This window comes from Triticum urartu, chromosome 2A, assembly GCF_056163025.1.
Source record: "Triticum urartu cultivar PI428250 chromosome 2A, HENAU_Tu73, whole genome shotgun sequence".
Classification (NCBI taxonomy): Eukaryota; Viridiplantae; Streptophyta; class Magnoliopsida; order Poales; family Poaceae; genus Triticum; species Triticum urartu.
In genome coordinates this window covers 763,848,095-763,861,870 of record NC_141874.1, presented here as the reverse complement: position 1 = coordinate 763,861,870, position 13,776 = coordinate 763,848,095, and the positions used below count along the sequence as shown (strand labels likewise).

Genomic DNA, 13,776 nt, shown 5'->3' with positions numbered 1-13,776 from the left:
CGCTGGGCGAGCCGAGAGACGGGGCAGCGCCGAGACCGTCGTGGGAGAAGATCGCAAGAGTTCCGAAGTTTCCCCATCTGGCCAACTATCAGATAGCATGGCTGCAAAGGACATTTGTATAGTATAAGAACAAACACTAAGCTTAAGCTTCCTCAAAAAAATGATAGCATGGCTGCAAAGGACATTTGTATAGTATAAGAACAAACACTAAACACCAAGCGACTCATGGCTGCAAAGGTGGGCCTAGGCCAACATGTTTATGATTGGGCCTTGCCGGCATATGGCCTGCCTGTGGCCAGGCCTGGCCGCAAGGCTGGGCACGAATACCGGCACGACACGGCCCATTTTTTTTTTATACCTCACAATAGGTTTAATATAGGCCTAAAAATGCTCAATTGATTGAATTCTATGCGGGATGGCGTGCTAACCGGTTGCGGTGCCGGCCTGTGTAAAACACGAGTCATGCCTAGCACGCGTGCCAGCCCAGCATGGCCCATGTACTTGTCGTGCCTCGCCGGGTCGTGCTTGCCTCGTATAATTCTAGTTGGCTGATTCGTTCTCGCTCAGTTGTGGTTTTTTTTACCTTTGAAATTTTTGGTGAAATAATAAAATATTCGTGAATTTGTTTTTTCATGGATTTGAAAAATGTTCATGATTTTTTTAAGTCATATTTTAGTTTTTGAAAAGAATAGAAACCAAGTAAAAGCGGCAAAAATACAAAAATGATAAAAGGGAAAAAACGGTCGGAAGCTTCCGAAAGAGGGTGGAGGCCAATGGTCCGGACCATTACAAATCTATCACTCAGGAGCGTTTGTGCGCTATGTAGGAGTTGCACTCTATTTTGCACATTTACTCACAATCACTACTTTAGGCCTCTTAGGCCTCTTTTGGTTCATAGGATAGGATTATCATAGGATTAGGAATTTTGTAGGAAATGAGATGACATGTATCTCAAATCCTATGAGTAGGAATAGGAAACAAGATGTCATTTGGTTGACACCAAAGGAATTTTTCCATTGAGTCTAGTCTCTTTTTTTATTTTCCTATGAAATATGGAGGATAGGAACCAATCCTACGTAGGAATAGGAATCCATTCCTATGAACTAAAGAGCTCTAAAGGAAAAAATCCTATAAGAATCCTATCCTCTAGAATTCCTATGAAATTCCTCTAAACCATGGACAGTGCGCCCTGGGAAGGGAAACAACGGATGGGAGAGATGCTCTCCACATGCGACAAGTGGCATGTGTGGAACCCATGGATGCAATTTCCCTTTTCGGTTTCTGGTTTTAGGAATTTTGTAGTTTGCCTCTCTTTCTCTTATTCACTTTCGTGGTTTTTATTTTCGAGTGTCAGCAACAGGAAATGGAAGCCAAGTTATAGTGATTTAGGTAAACTTGAATTTGTGGTCACTGCTACTGGCCTTTTCACTTTCTTTTTCCCTTGTATTTCTGGGAGAAGTAGTTTTATGAAGTAGACATGCGGGGCGTCCTGTAGCTTTCAGCTCCATAAAAATGATAGCTTTTAGTTCAATTTTGCCCAGTTCGTCGGCAACCTTAGAGCGCCTACGACACGTCAAGTTTTCATAAATATCTTGACGAGGGCAATGGGTGTGTTTGTCATAAAAGAGAGCATGATCGATCACTCATAGGCATTAAGTTATAACCATGCGAGGGTTCATTCATATCCTTGAGAACTAATACAAGGGGTAAACATAAAGGAGTGTGACATACAAGGCGACACAGAGTAGTAGAAGGAGAACGCATGGCGGCACCGATAGAGATGGCACGGTCCAACGGATGGTGCGGCGCAGTGGTGGAGCCTCCCCTTCCTTCTTCTTGTCTTGGACCTTCTTCTATGGTAGAGGTAGTCTTGGATGACCGGTGCCTAGGGTTGATGGAGATTAAATAACCGGCCTCCATAGTTCTCCTTTGTGTATGTGGGTTTTGTCCTTGGATCCAAGGGCTCAAGATGCATGAGCCAAATCCTATCCCAATACCTCCCTTAATGGCGAAGGAAACCATGTGAACAAACGGGGATGAAATACACAAAGAATCGCATATGAAATGGCAACTTTCGCTGCTTTCTAGGCCGGTCGTACCAGATGCCATCTTTTGATCCATTTATGGTATCGACCGCGGCTTCTTCATACAAGCTTCAATTTGGTTTTTTTTTGGCTTGTTATGATTGTGTGAACAACGCCAATCCACCCAAGGCACTCAATCCTTAATTTGAGCACTTTGGAAAATGCCATATTTTAACACATGCAATCCTCGTAGTTCCATTGACATAAAGGTTGAGAAAGAGGAAAATATCTTTTGTGAAGTCAAAAGTCCCATTGCCAAAGGTTTAAAAAGAAGATCAAAATTATGTTGCTAGTTGAGCATTACCTTTGTCTCTCTCATAGTGTACTATAAATATCTTATCATAAACCAACCCGAGTCTTCGTGCGCTCCTCTTGCACGGTCTTGTTGGTCCCAAACATTGTCAGGGCCGCGGTTTCCGAGGCGTGGTTTCCCCATGCCCGTTGCTTCATCGCCTCCCAGTTGATAGGTCCCGATAATGATATTGTCAAGGAGCCACCTACCAACTTTGGAGATAAGAGGGGAGAAAAATTTAGGTAATTCTTAAATAAATATGGTCCGCAAAGATATTACCAAATTTGTTGCATCATAATTTCAAAAACAAATTTAAAAAATGAAAAATGTCTCAGACGGCACGCCACCACGGTTGCTTCTCCATCGCAGAAGCCAGCCTATCAATACTGATCGTAGATGAGAAATCATCAAGGCCACGGTCTTGCTGGACTAGCACCCTGGAGAATAATTTGTTTTAGGCATCATCACCGAAAGATCCATAGATCCAAGAGCCCAACCTTCAAAAAAGGTCAGATCCTCACATAGGCATCTGTGGCCACACTGGCAGACCAAAATGCACAGGAAATGGTCGGCGCCATGTCAACAAACCCTAGAAACCCTAACCTCATCATCCAGACATGTCGGAGAAAGATCTACACCTTCACAACTGACAACATCAAGATGGGAGGCTGGTATTCGCAAAGTGCCATCGCCCCCACCAACAATATGCTGGCAAGGAACCCTACTAAAAGCTCATAAAGCTATCATAACAAGAGCTCCACCCCATGATCAAAAGCAGATGGAGGAAGAGAGGCGATCTACAAGTGAAGGAGGGGTGTGGCACAGTGTGCCCAAAAAATCTCCTCCGGGCTTTCGAGATGAGAGAATATGCTTTTTAGAATCTTATAAGTTTTGCAAATGAGCTTAGATAATTTGCTAGAGATTCTATAAATTATTTTTTTGAGATGAGAGAGCGTGCATGTAACTTGTTCACTTTGCACCAAGGAAGCTCAAAATTGGACACAATGCATGTAGAAATTCTTACATAACCACTTTTTGGACAGAGGAAAATTTGACACATAAACAGTGTAAAAATTCTCACAGAAGAAACTTCTGTTATGTACTTGCTGAAATTACAGGATTTTAGCAACATAAACAGATAGGTGAGTACATGATTTCAGTAAAATAAGCACATATATGCATTTTACAGATGGCAAACTTACATAAAAAATCAACATAGTTTGTTGGAAATACAGGATTTCAGTAGCAGAACACATCTTCATTTTGCAATGTCAAACTAACAGGGAGAAATCATGGCATTGCAGATAACAGCAACCTTTTTTCACATACAGAGCAACCTATGAAATCTCAATGAGTGTGGAATTATCTCAACTGAGATCTTGCAAAAGATGCATCCATCTTCTGCAACCAAGATCTAGTGGAGCTCCTGTAGAAACAGTTTCCAACACATGAAAAGCTATATGCACTCCTGGTGTTTGTTTGAATACAACCAACCGCATTTAGACCGCTTCGAATGATTTCGCCTACAAAATCACAAACTCGTTTGTTCATACGTACAAAGACACATCAGTATGGGTAGCCAGAAAATTTACTACAAGAACACGGAACGTGCTTCTGTAATAGAACCAGAAGTACATTTCATCAATATGTCCTTCAAATTACTTTTGTAAAAGGAAAGGAGTTAATAAATTGCGATCTCTTTACTCATGGATTTCGGCAAGCTCGGCCAAACACACTCCTAGATCAAGTCTGCTTGTTTTACTAGTCCATTATATGCAGAGTTGCAGACATTATGCGCATTGGAATAAATATATCACATTCTCCCACTAAAAGAAAGATAATAGTTATAAGTCTGAGCAAAGTCATGTTCATTTTGACAAAAGATAACAATTCAAGATTTCACTAACCCCCACTAAACTGCAAGATGCCAAACATAGGTCTCTAGCCAGCCAAATATATCCATACTGTGGTACCAAGCAGATGTAAGCCATACATATAACATATAAGATTGTTCCAGGGCTCTCAAATAATAGTATAAAAGTTCTATTCCTATAAGAAATAACATATTTTTTCCATTGCATGTTCTTTGCAAAACATAAAAAACGTAGAATAAAACAAATGTAGTTACAAGTTCTATGCAGAACTGAACAGATGTATCATCTAGGCCATTACAGGAGCAGGGCGACGAAGGTAGGCATTTCCAAGTATAAATCCATATCTAATTAAACTGTGCTGTACTATACTACAGACTACAGTGTAGGAGGAAGGGGGATTACCTTTCAAGGAGAGTAAAGCCAAACTACCAGGGTGCTAGTTCACTCCCTCCATGTCGAAGCAAAGCAACACATCACATCAGCTGGGAATACTAATGAAATCGAGTGGCGCGGCACAGCGGGAAAAATTAGCTTGCTAGGATTAATTAATTAATTGTAGGATTGACATATATGATTAATTAACTGAGTGCAGGACTGACATACATACATATAAGATTAATTAACTGACAATCATACACAAAGTAGTAATAGTTACTCTGAAATGGTACTACTACTGAATTAATTGCTTTTCTGAATTTGGTTTCAGTACATATCAGGAGAGGAGCAAGAACAAGCCTAATGGAGCTCACCTTACCGGCAGTGAGAAGCGAGCGTGGATGTTGCAGATGACGAAAATGAATCATCAGAGATGAAGACAAGCCGCCGGTATCTCCACCACCGGAGCTCACCTAGACCCTATCGTTGCCGGAACATCTGATGTTTGGACTTGGTTGGTGATTTTTGTTCTTGCCACAAGTGTTTTGGCTTAGTTTCTTCCCCTCGTAGTCGAATCGATTTGAGCTGTTTCGTTCCTTCACGACCAAAGTCTGGGCTCTAGTGTTGTGTCCTCCTTCCCCTTTCTCCCATCTTGCGCCACCACCTCCACTGAAAGTCAACAGTCAACACACACATAGTTGGATAATGTAAGTTGTTGTTGTCTTGTTGAGATGAGGATATGGCTAACTGGTAGAGAAAAACTGAGCAAAGGTTGGTTGGCATTGGCCCCTCTTTCTTCTCACCATAAAATCTTATTGGTTAGTGTTGGCGTCTCTTTCTCCTCGAGATAACATCTTATAATACTACACATCCTTGTACCGAGATGTCCCACTTCTCAGAAACGAGACTGGACCATGCAACAGTAATCTCCAACTCAATGCCTCCACTGAGTTTACATGTTTGCTGGCTTATGTCGGAAAACTTGGGCTTGAAGGACTCATTTTTTTGTGCAACTTTATTACCGGAATCTGAGTAGGCTTCCAAGACAAAATTCAGGCTTCCACAATAGTCTACAGAGACAACATTCCTTGATAGAACAAGGTAACCCTTGTGAAACAAAGAGAAAATAGATTGGATCGACACACCTAGCACGGTGGTCTCGTGATCATTATATAGGGCGCCTCTAGGGCTGCCGCTAGGGTTTACAGAGGATAAGTACAGGTTGTTATACAAGATAACTACATCCCTAGATACTAGCCATATCCGATAACTATACAGTTTAACATTCCCCCTCAATCTGAACTTCCCACACAAAGATTCAGATTGTGCCTATTTAAAACAAATGGCGTCTCAGCTAGAGGCTTTGTGAATATGTCCGCAACTTGATCCTTAGAAGATATGAACCGAACATCAAGTGCCTTGGCTGCAACTCGTTCACGAACAAAATGGAAGTCCACTTCTATGTGCTTGGTTCTGGCATGGAATACCGGATCCGCAGATAGGTAAGTGGCTCCTAGATTGTCACACCACAGAACAGGAGGTCGAAAGAGGAAGACCCCAAGTTCACCAAGGACTGACTGTATCCATATTACCTCAGCTGTTCCATTCGCAAGTGCCTTCTATTCAGACTCCGTACTTGACCTGGACACTGTAGCTTGCTTTCTTGAACTCCACGAGACAAGGTTAGGTCCAAGAAAGACTGCAAAGCCACCTGTGGACCGGCGATCATCACTGCATCCAGCCCAGTCTGCATCTGAAAAACAGCTTATCAGCATGGAGGGTGACTTTCGAATAGACAGGCCCATACTGCGAGTATACTTCAAGTATCTCAAGATCCTCTTTGCTGCTGAAAAATGTGCAGTCGTGGGTGCATGAAGAAACTGACAAACACGGTTAACTGCAAAGGAAATGTCTGGCCTCGTGAGTGTTAGATATTGGAGAGCTCCAACCAAGCTGGGATACTTGGTGCTGTCATCCTGAGACAGTGGATCACCACTGTCCTTACTAATCTTCTCACTGGAGGACATGGGCGTCGTAGAGACTTTACAATTTTCCATGTTGGCACGACGAAGAATATCGCTGATATACTTCTGCTGAGACAGAACAATTCCTCCTGGCGATGACTCCACATGGACTCCAAGGAAATAATGCAAGGGGCCCAGATCCTTGAGAGCAAAAGAGGCTTGAAGATCGGCAAGTAGCTTGGTAGTAGCAGGAGGAGAGGAGCTGGCCACAATAATGTCATCGACATACACAAGCATGAAAATGGTGACACCACTTCGGTTGTAGACAAAGAGAGACGTGTCAGCTTTGGATGCTATAAAACCAAGTTGTTGGAGCCGAAAACTGAGCCGAGAATACCACGCTCGAGGAGCCTGTTGAGACCATATAGAGCCTTGCGAAGTTTGCACAGATGATGAGGCACCGAAGGATTCACAAAACCAGGAGGTTGGCGCATGTATACCTCTTCTTGGAGAATGCCATGAAGGAAGGCATTTTGAACATCCAACTGACGCAAACACCATCCTCGAGAGACTGCAATGGAGAGAACTAGGCGCACAGTGACAGGTTTAACAACCGGGCTGAACGTGTCGTCATAGTCCAAGCCATAGCGTTGTTTGAACCCTTTTGCAACCAGACGTGCCTTGTAACGATCAACAGATCCATCCGGTTTGTGTTTGATCTTGAACACCCACTTGCAATCAATGACGTTGACACGAGGAGGAGGAGGAACCAAAGTCCAGGTGCCATTTTGTCGGAGAGCATTGAGCTCAAGTTGCATGGCCAGACGGCACTCCGGTGATGAGACCGCTTCACAATGATCAGTTGGTTCCCGCAGGGCCAAGAAGGCACGTCGGGAGGGATTGTACGTGACAGTACCATCAGTGTGTTGCAGCGGTTTGCGAGTGTGATCACGTGTGCGCGTTGTCATTGTATGCACAGGTGGAGCAGAAGATCCGGTGGCCACAGAAGATCCGGGTGGAGCGCATGCAGCTGAGCGTAGGCGAATCCCCCTGGGATCCCGTGTCGGATGAGGAAGGCGACGCGGCCGCCAGATCCTCCTGAGATCCAGCGCCGCCAGCGGCAACGGCCCGCTCCGCAGGCGCCAGGTGGACAGCAGCCTGGGGCGAATCGGGAGGCACAGCGGTCCGCGCAGGGGTGGTCCCCACCACCACGTGAGGCGGGCGCGCGCATGCAGAAGCCAACGCGGGAGGCGCCCCGGTCCGCTCGCCCGCAGGAGACACGGGATTGGTGGGGGCCGGAGACCCGGGCCCAGTCTGGTCGCCTGGCGCGCGGTCCCCTGTTGTCGCACGGTCGGCCGCCGCCACGTCGCTGTCGCCAGGTGACGCGTGATCCGAGGCGGATGCGGCGGCAGATCGGGAGACAGGATCAGCCTGGGAGTCCGTGGGAGGGATTTTCTGCGCCGAATCGGTACCTGCATCCAGATTAGTTCGAGAAACAGGTGCACCATAGTTCATGTGGTCATGTGGAAATAAAAGTATGGCATGTTCAGTGACGCGGGTTGGTATTGGAGAGGGTTGAGCATTGACAAAAGGAAAATTTTCTTCATCAAAAGTAACATCTCGTGATATATATATATATATATATATATATATATATATATATATATATATATATATATATATATATATAGACACACACACACACACACACGAGCGGTAGGTATGTGAAGACATTTATAGCCTTTGTGACGAATACTGTACCCGACAAACACACACTGCTGTGATCGAAAGGCAAGTTTCTGAGTGTTATACGGGCGCAGGTTAGGCCAACATGCACATCCGAATGTGCGAAGGGATACGTAGTCGGGCTTGGTGGAGAACAATTTTTCCATGCATGGGACTCATATTGCCAATGACACAGGCTGGGTAGTCGGTTGATAAGATAGCACGCGGACAAGTACGCCTTGTCCCAAAAACGGAGAGGCATAGATGCATGCGATAATAAAGAGAGACCCATGTCAACAATGTGACGGTGCTTCCTTTCGGCCGAGCCGTTCTGTTGGTGTGTGTGTGGACAGGAGACGTGATGAGCAATGCCAAGTTGCCGAAAGAATGTGTTGCTAAGCTTTTCGTATTCCCCACCCCAGTCTGATTGAACACAAAGGATTTTACGAGACAAGAGGCGTTCAACATGGGCAAGAAAATCACGGAAGACATCAAACACATCACACTTTCATTTGAGAAGATAAATCCACATAAATTTACTATAATCATCAATAAATGAAACATAGTACTCGAACCCACCAAAGGAGGTTTTGGCAGGTCCCAACACATCTGAAAAAATAAGTTCCAAAGGAAACAAAGAAACACTCGAAGATCTAGGGAAAGGTAGCTGATGTGCTTTGCCTTGTTGACAAGCATTACACACATGGGTCAAAGCCTGACTTGACGATGCTAGTTTATTGGACGCCAAAACATGTTGAACGACTTGTGTGGATGGATGACCGAGCCTAGCATGCCAATCTTCGGCAGAGAGTCTAACTGAAGATAGAGCATGAGAACGTGAAGGCCAAATGGGATAGAGCCCATTTTCACATCTGCCTTGAAGAAGAACCCTCTTGGTTGTCAAATCCTTCATAAGAAAATGAGTAGTATAATATTTTAGATAAGCACGATTAATAGAGAGGAGGTTCTTATCGGCATTGGGAACATGTAGTATGTTGCAAAGTTTAAGATTGGCAGAGGGAGTAGGAAGGAGAGCATGACCACGATGAGCTATGTGCAAACCTGATCCGTCGGCAGTGTGGATGCGGTCCCTTCCAGGATACTTCTCCCTCACGGTGAGGCGGTCTAAGTCCGACGTGATGTGGTCGGTGGCCCCCGTGTCGGTGAACCAGGTTGGGTCGCCGAGGATGGATGGCGGTGACGCAGCTGCTAGACCCGCCATCTTGGAGTGTTGGGGTTGGAAGGCGTGGTTGTAGCGTTGAGCACACTCCCAGGCATAGTGCCCGGGACCCCGACAGAGTTGGCACTGCAGACGTGCGTCCCCGCCACCACCGTGGTAACCGCGGTCACCACCACGGTTGCCATTCCCGTTCTGGCGGTTGCCACCGCCACCGCCGCGGTCACCGCGATACCCGCCGTGGTTGTTGTTGTTGTAGTCACCGCGGTCACCGGAGTTGCCGCGGCCCTTGCCGCGGTTGTTGGTGTTGCCGTTGTGGTCGCGAGCAACATAGTTGGCGGAGGAGCCGCCCGTGTGGAGTTGAAGACGAGCCACGTGATACTCACGGCGACGCTTGAAGGAGATGGCATGGGAGTAGAGCTCGCCCAGCGTCATGACGTCGATGCGGGTCGTGATAGCCGTGATGAGGGGCTCGTAGTCGCTGTCAAGGCCGGTGATGAAGGCGGTGATGATGTCCTCCTCGCGCATGGGACGGCCCGCAGCAGCGAGCTGATCGGCGTTGGAGCGGATCTTGGCGAAGTAGTCGACCATGGAGAGGTTGCCCTTGCGGAAGTTCATCATGTCCATCTTGATCTGCACTACGCTGGCGCGGCAGTGCGTGACGTACATCTCCTCGAGGTGCGCCCAGATGGCACGGGAGGTGTCGAAGAGGTGGACCTGCTAAAGCACATCGTCGGTGAGCAAGGCGAGCAGGTAGCTCTGGATGATTTGATCCTGACGAAACCAGGTAGCATACTCCGGATTAGGGGCGCGCTCCCCCTTGTCATCAGGTGGGAGGAGGCGATCTGGTGTAGGGGTGGTGCCGTCGACATAGCCGGTGACGCCGGCGATGCGAAGGGGAGGAAGGATCTGAGCTTTCCAGAGAAGGTAGTTGGAGGAGGTGAGTTTGGCAGTAATGAGGCTAGCAGAGGGTTGGGGAACAGCGGCAGACGGCGGCGCCTGGAGACCAGTCGGCATGGGCAGTGAAGCAAGGGCCGAGGAGGTCATGGCGGCGGAGGAGGGAGAACCCATCGTGCAGTTATGCGAGATGGCCTGATATTATGTGAAACAAAGAGAAAATAGATTGGATCGACACACCTAGCACGGTGGTCTCGTGATCATTATATAGGGCGCCTTTAGGGCTGCCGCTAGGATTTACAGAGGATAAGTACAGATTGTTATACAAGATAACTATATCCCTAGATACTAGCCATATCCGATAAATATACAGTTTAACAACCCAAGTCATCGGCACGGCTGTATAACGAGAATCAAGCAGCTCAATTTCCTGAGGTCTGCCGTCAGGTCCAATGACTGAGCAAGCAAGTCGACCTCCGAATGCTTTAGGCCATGACCCCTCCTCTTTGACACGGACGTCCAAAATAGTGGCCTGGACTGTTCTCTGAAGTCCCTCCAAACTTAACTCTACGGTGCAAAAGCAGTTCCTAAAGCAAATGGGGCTTTCTCTTCTGCTGTAGTAACTGCACACGCCATTCATCAGTGGCTTATCTTGAGACCTTGTTCTACCTCTTGCTTTTAGCTGGATTTCCAAGACAACAGATTCCTCGCTGACAATTGCACGAGAGGAGCCAGTCAAGGTCAAAAAGGAATCCTGCAACCATGTCCACTATATCCCCAAAATCTTATTAGCAACTGATAAACAAGAGGGCCCAAGCAGGCATGTCGACAATATCCCCAAAATCAAACGAAGAGCATATTGATAAGATACCTCTTCATTGAGTAACTGGCACTCACTCCTGTTGCAGGCAAACAGAAGGTTGCGATTGTGATCCACATGGTCTCGGGCAGCGACCGTGCCGTACACTGGTAACGGCCATTCCAGACCACCTCGTATTTCTGCGAGTTTGACAGAGAAGATCTGCAGGCTAGGCCCGACTCGGCCATAGTGCAATGGGGTGCTCCCTGGTATCAAGTGTGTGTATTGCATGGAACTCACTGTCGCTGCATGCATCAGAACCAGATCAGTAAGATAAGCAAGATAAAAAGAACTATGACCAAAGGTAAAAAGGAGGAAGGAAACTAGTTAACCAAAGTTCAGAAATTTTTTGAATTCGATGAACAAAAAAATGTTCGGTAATTTGAAAAGAAAATTCGCGAAAAAAGTGAAAAAGTAAATAAGAAAAAATAGAAAAGAAAAAAGAAAAAGAAGAAAAAATGAGAAAGCAAAAGTAAAAACCCCAAAAATGGGCCAACACATACAAATATCCGCGCGCGAGGGGGGAGGGGGGGTGCGTGCCAAGTCGCTCGCGGGCGTCTTGTGTGCCATATAGGCTCTCCCTAAACCACCCGCATGCGGGAAGCACGAGTGGCCACGCGGTGTTGAACGACGGGCCAGCCCAGGATCAACATGCGAGCGGCCTAATGTGGTCCGCCGCGCGGATGACAGACGTACTTGGGGCGCTGCATGTCGTGACATGCCGTGCAGTCGGCCAAGAGGTCCGCCGCCGATAGGTTGGAGTAGAGGCGCACAAAGATGACGGCGGTGTGGGCGGCACAAACCGATCGTAGATCAAAATATCAAAAAGAAGACGTTGATCAAGATAACCAACACGAGAGAGAAAATTCAGATCAAAGGATCGGAAAAGGAGTCTTTAGGGCTGCTGATCAACACGACCGGTGGACGAACCATAGGTAGCGGGCGGCGCGGCCCCGATGACAATCAGGGAGATCGACCGCCCCGGAGGCGGCGCGGTGCGGAAGCAACGGGGTTAGGCCGATACCATGTAAGAGGAATAGAGAGGGAGATTGCTGCAATTGATATTGTATTGCTTGATACTCGTGGGCATATATGTAGGAGTATGTATCATCTTGGAGTACAAGACAAGATAAAGCAAATCCTTATATATCCTATGTTTTCTTAATAATCATGGTACTCGACATGGATTTTTCTTTCTTATGTATGGGAGCACTTGATGCTTGGAAATAGTATGCATTCTACCACTGCCTAGTTAGAATTAGGGCTAGTTCTTCTGGGCAATTTAAAAAATAAGCTGCTCTCTAGATTTATTGAGACTTCTAAATTAATTATCTCATAACTAGTTTAGAAGCCTCAATAAATAAACGAGACGATTTATGGAAAAAGTCAGGAAAGAGGCGGCTTCTTTTAAGCTACCAAAAGAAGTGGCCCTTATTAGGCGGCACCCATGTGGCCAGTGACTCTTCATGTATTTCGTGATGACAAGTAGATGGAGAAAGGTCTCGATGCATCTAGATTCGACGACTGCAAACATGAAATCAAATGAAAAAATTGCTTCAACAATAGAACTTTCAATTATTGTCTTAATGATTTTTTTTGACACGTGTCTATGGAACATGTGGTGACCGTAATGGTAGGTGTAAAATGCGCCAAGTCTTAGCTGCGTTGATGTTGCAGGTCTGCATGCTACTGATTTTGAAAGTAAAGTAGGTCCCAGTACTTTAATTTTGGTCTAGGACACAACTTTACCTACAGCTAGATTTTCCGTGCATGCATATTCTGCGTTTAGGAAAGCACAAACCGTCCACATGAGAAGAGGCACATGCACAGTGTGGTCATGTGTTCCTGTCAATTTTGTCCGGAATCGTATGTCTGTGCGCTTGTGCTGGGTGCACAGGGGCTCACGAATAGTACCCTTCTGGATCGTAGATTTGTTAGAGGTCTGCATCTGGTAATTATAATGTGCACGGGCATCTTATGGTTCTGGGTGACGCAGATTCCCATGGATATGGACGCTTAGAGTGTGGTTAATAATACAACGAACGGTGGGCTAGCTATAAGAAGTTGCCATGTCATATACGATCAACCTCTTAGCTGGTATGTACGATAGTAAGTTTTAAATATATACTAGTTTATCAATAGTTGATTCACCTTACATCCTTACAAAGATCTTTGGATCTCGTGTTAGAGCTGGCTATTAACCAAGAGCTCGTTTCTTTTCTCTTTCCTCTTTTCTTTCCTCCAACTAAGTAAGGATATATTATTCTATTCCTTATAGCCTGCTTATCTCACTCTATTGTACTTGCTCTTAGGATAGCAGGAACCGGGGTGGGTAAGCTGTGTTGAATGTTTTTGGGGAGTAGTGTACTATGAGAGTTGCAAACTAGATATTGCAATTGGTGTGTCTAAGTCTCAGTCAACTTATACTTAGCTAGGTTTAAGTCAAGTGATATAACGTGTAAGAAAGAAAATGAACAAACTGGAAAGAAAAATTTGCACGGATCTCAACGTAAAGTCCTGCAAATATAG

At 45.9% G+C, this 13,776-nt stretch overlaps 1 protein-coding gene across 1 annotated transcript; it reads right to left on the bottom strand.

Moving 5' to 3' along the window:
- Window positions 1–5,478: 5,478 nt before the first annotated feature.
- On the bottom strand, window positions 5,479–11,511 carry LOC147988034 (uncharacterized). The gene is made up of 3 exons (XM_087540498.1): window positions 11,260–11,511; window positions 10,768–11,142; window positions 5,479–5,732 (listed from the first exon to the last, which is right to left on the bottom strand). The coding sequence occupies exons 1-3, from the start codon at window positions 11,500–11,502 to the stop codon at window positions 5,481–5,483; spliced, it is 870 nt and encodes a 289-aa protein (XP_087396624.1). The 5' UTR covers window positions 11,503–11,511; the 3' UTR covers window positions 5,479–5,480.
- Between the last annotated feature and the right edge of the window lie 2,265 nt (window positions 11,512–13,776).

Coding starts and splice junctions, on each gene's coding strand:
- LOC147988034 (XM_087540498.1), bottom strand. CDS start 11,502: ATGCATGCAGCGACAGTGAGTTCCATGCAATACACACACTTGATACCA. Junction 11,143..11,259: donor GCCAGTTACTCAATGAAGAG/GTATCTTATCAA, acceptor ACATGGTTGCAG/GATTCCTTTTTGACCTTGAC. Junction 5,733..10,767: donor CCGTGCCGATGACTTGGGTT/GTTAAACTGTAT, acceptor TTGTTTCACAAG/GGTTACCTTGTTCTATCAAG.